Here is a 1,560-nt window from a genome sequence, read left to right on the forward strand (position 1 = left end):
GCAAACTAAATTTTGTAAAGTTACACATTTATCCATCATGTTGTGTGTGACACGTCAAAGCTTATTGAATATTTATATCCTTTTTCCCATCAAATTTATGCTACTATGTCCAGCTAACCTATTGCATATATCCCAGATATTTTTCCTTTTATCAAACATTCAAATATTTATAAATACCCTCTTATAAACCCTACAAAATCCTATAAAAACATCACAAAAATCTCCAACCTTCTTTGAAGATTTTAGAATAATGTCGGAAATATTCCATGCTGGTGGAGATGTTGTAAGTAGAAATCTCAAGCGCAAGTTAGAGGAGCCACCAGCCGCGGACCATGACTCAGAGGTGTTACTTTCTTTGAGTCTTGGCCGCAACAACAATAACATGGAAAGTGGCGACTCATCCTCCAATTTCACATTCAAATCCTTGAAAACTGCTGAAAACCAGACGAAGCAAGAACGCTTGTTTCCTTGCAAGTTTTGCAACAAGAAATTCGCCAGCTCTCAAGCTTTAGGCGGACATCAAAATGCTCATAAGCGCGAGAGAGTCCTCTCTAAAATGGACAAAATGTTTAACAGGGGAACATTTGCGCTTGATGCTAGTCATCAATTATGTGCATACCCAACAACCATGACAAATTATCTACCTTACCGTGGCTCAAACTCAATACCTCTTTATCAAGGTGCACATATGCACCACCACATACTTCATATGCCTTGCACCATGCCTGGTTTTCGTTTAGGATCATCTAGCTACGGAAACCAAGGCTTACACAACATTCCTCTGAATTCTCGCCACCACGGCCACCACCCAGATGCTGGATTTGGTTTTGGAGTTACTCAACTTCCTTCATCTAGAGAAGTTGCGGGTGATAGAAGTTCTATGATTCATGCTAATCTCGGTAGCCTTCTTAGAAATAACTAATTAGATAAACTTTATTGTTTATCCTCAAGGGATGAAATCGATCGAGTTCTACTCTTTAGTGCCTCGACTATCTAGGCATCATCATCTAGTCTAATTTTAGTTAAGCTTTTCGGTTCTTCTTGTTGCTTTATTACTAATGTTACTTTTCTCTTTGGTATTTTCCATAGTTGAATTTTGTTCTTTGACTTTGAGAACTTTTATCCCATATCAATCTTTTACATTTATTCTTGCTCCTTATATAGCCTCCTTGAAATGATTTCAAAACCAAAATAAATCGGCATATATAACGTGGATGAATCAAAGTAACAAGCCTATAAACCATAGCGGAATTGATTCAAAATATTTTTTGGGGAAATTATATCTAGTAATAAACATCATATTACAACTATATAATTGTCGGAATCAACTTTTCAAACGAGGAATGACTGCTACGTAGGCGTCCGTTACGGATGATCACATCGACGGTGCATTTGGGCCGGCTCATTGGCCACGGCTCAGCTGTCCATAAAGCTTTGAATCGTTGGAAAATTGGCAAACAAAACTTTTTTCGAGGGTAACATTGATCGATTGTTAGGTCGTCGATAAACATTGGCACCATATGGCACATATTTCGTTAGCAACGACTCAACGAGTATGCA

The 1,560-nt window shown here is 38.0% G+C and overlaps 1 protein-coding gene across 1 annotated transcript; it reads left to right on the top strand.

Moving 5' to 3' along the window:
* LOC107611245 (zinc finger protein 4-like) lies at nt 251-922 on the top strand. Its single transcript, XM_016313196.1, has one exon. It carries the CDS (start codon nt 251-253, stop codon nt 920-922), a length of 672 nt encoding a protein of 223 aa, XP_016168682.1.

The sequence above is a fragment of the Arachis ipaensis genome, chromosome B08 (assembly GCF_000816755.2).
Source record: "Arachis ipaensis cultivar K30076 chromosome B08, Araip1.1, whole genome shotgun sequence".
In the NCBI taxonomy this organism is placed as follows: domain Eukaryota; kingdom Viridiplantae; phylum Streptophyta; class Magnoliopsida; order Fabales; family Fabaceae; genus Arachis; species Arachis ipaensis.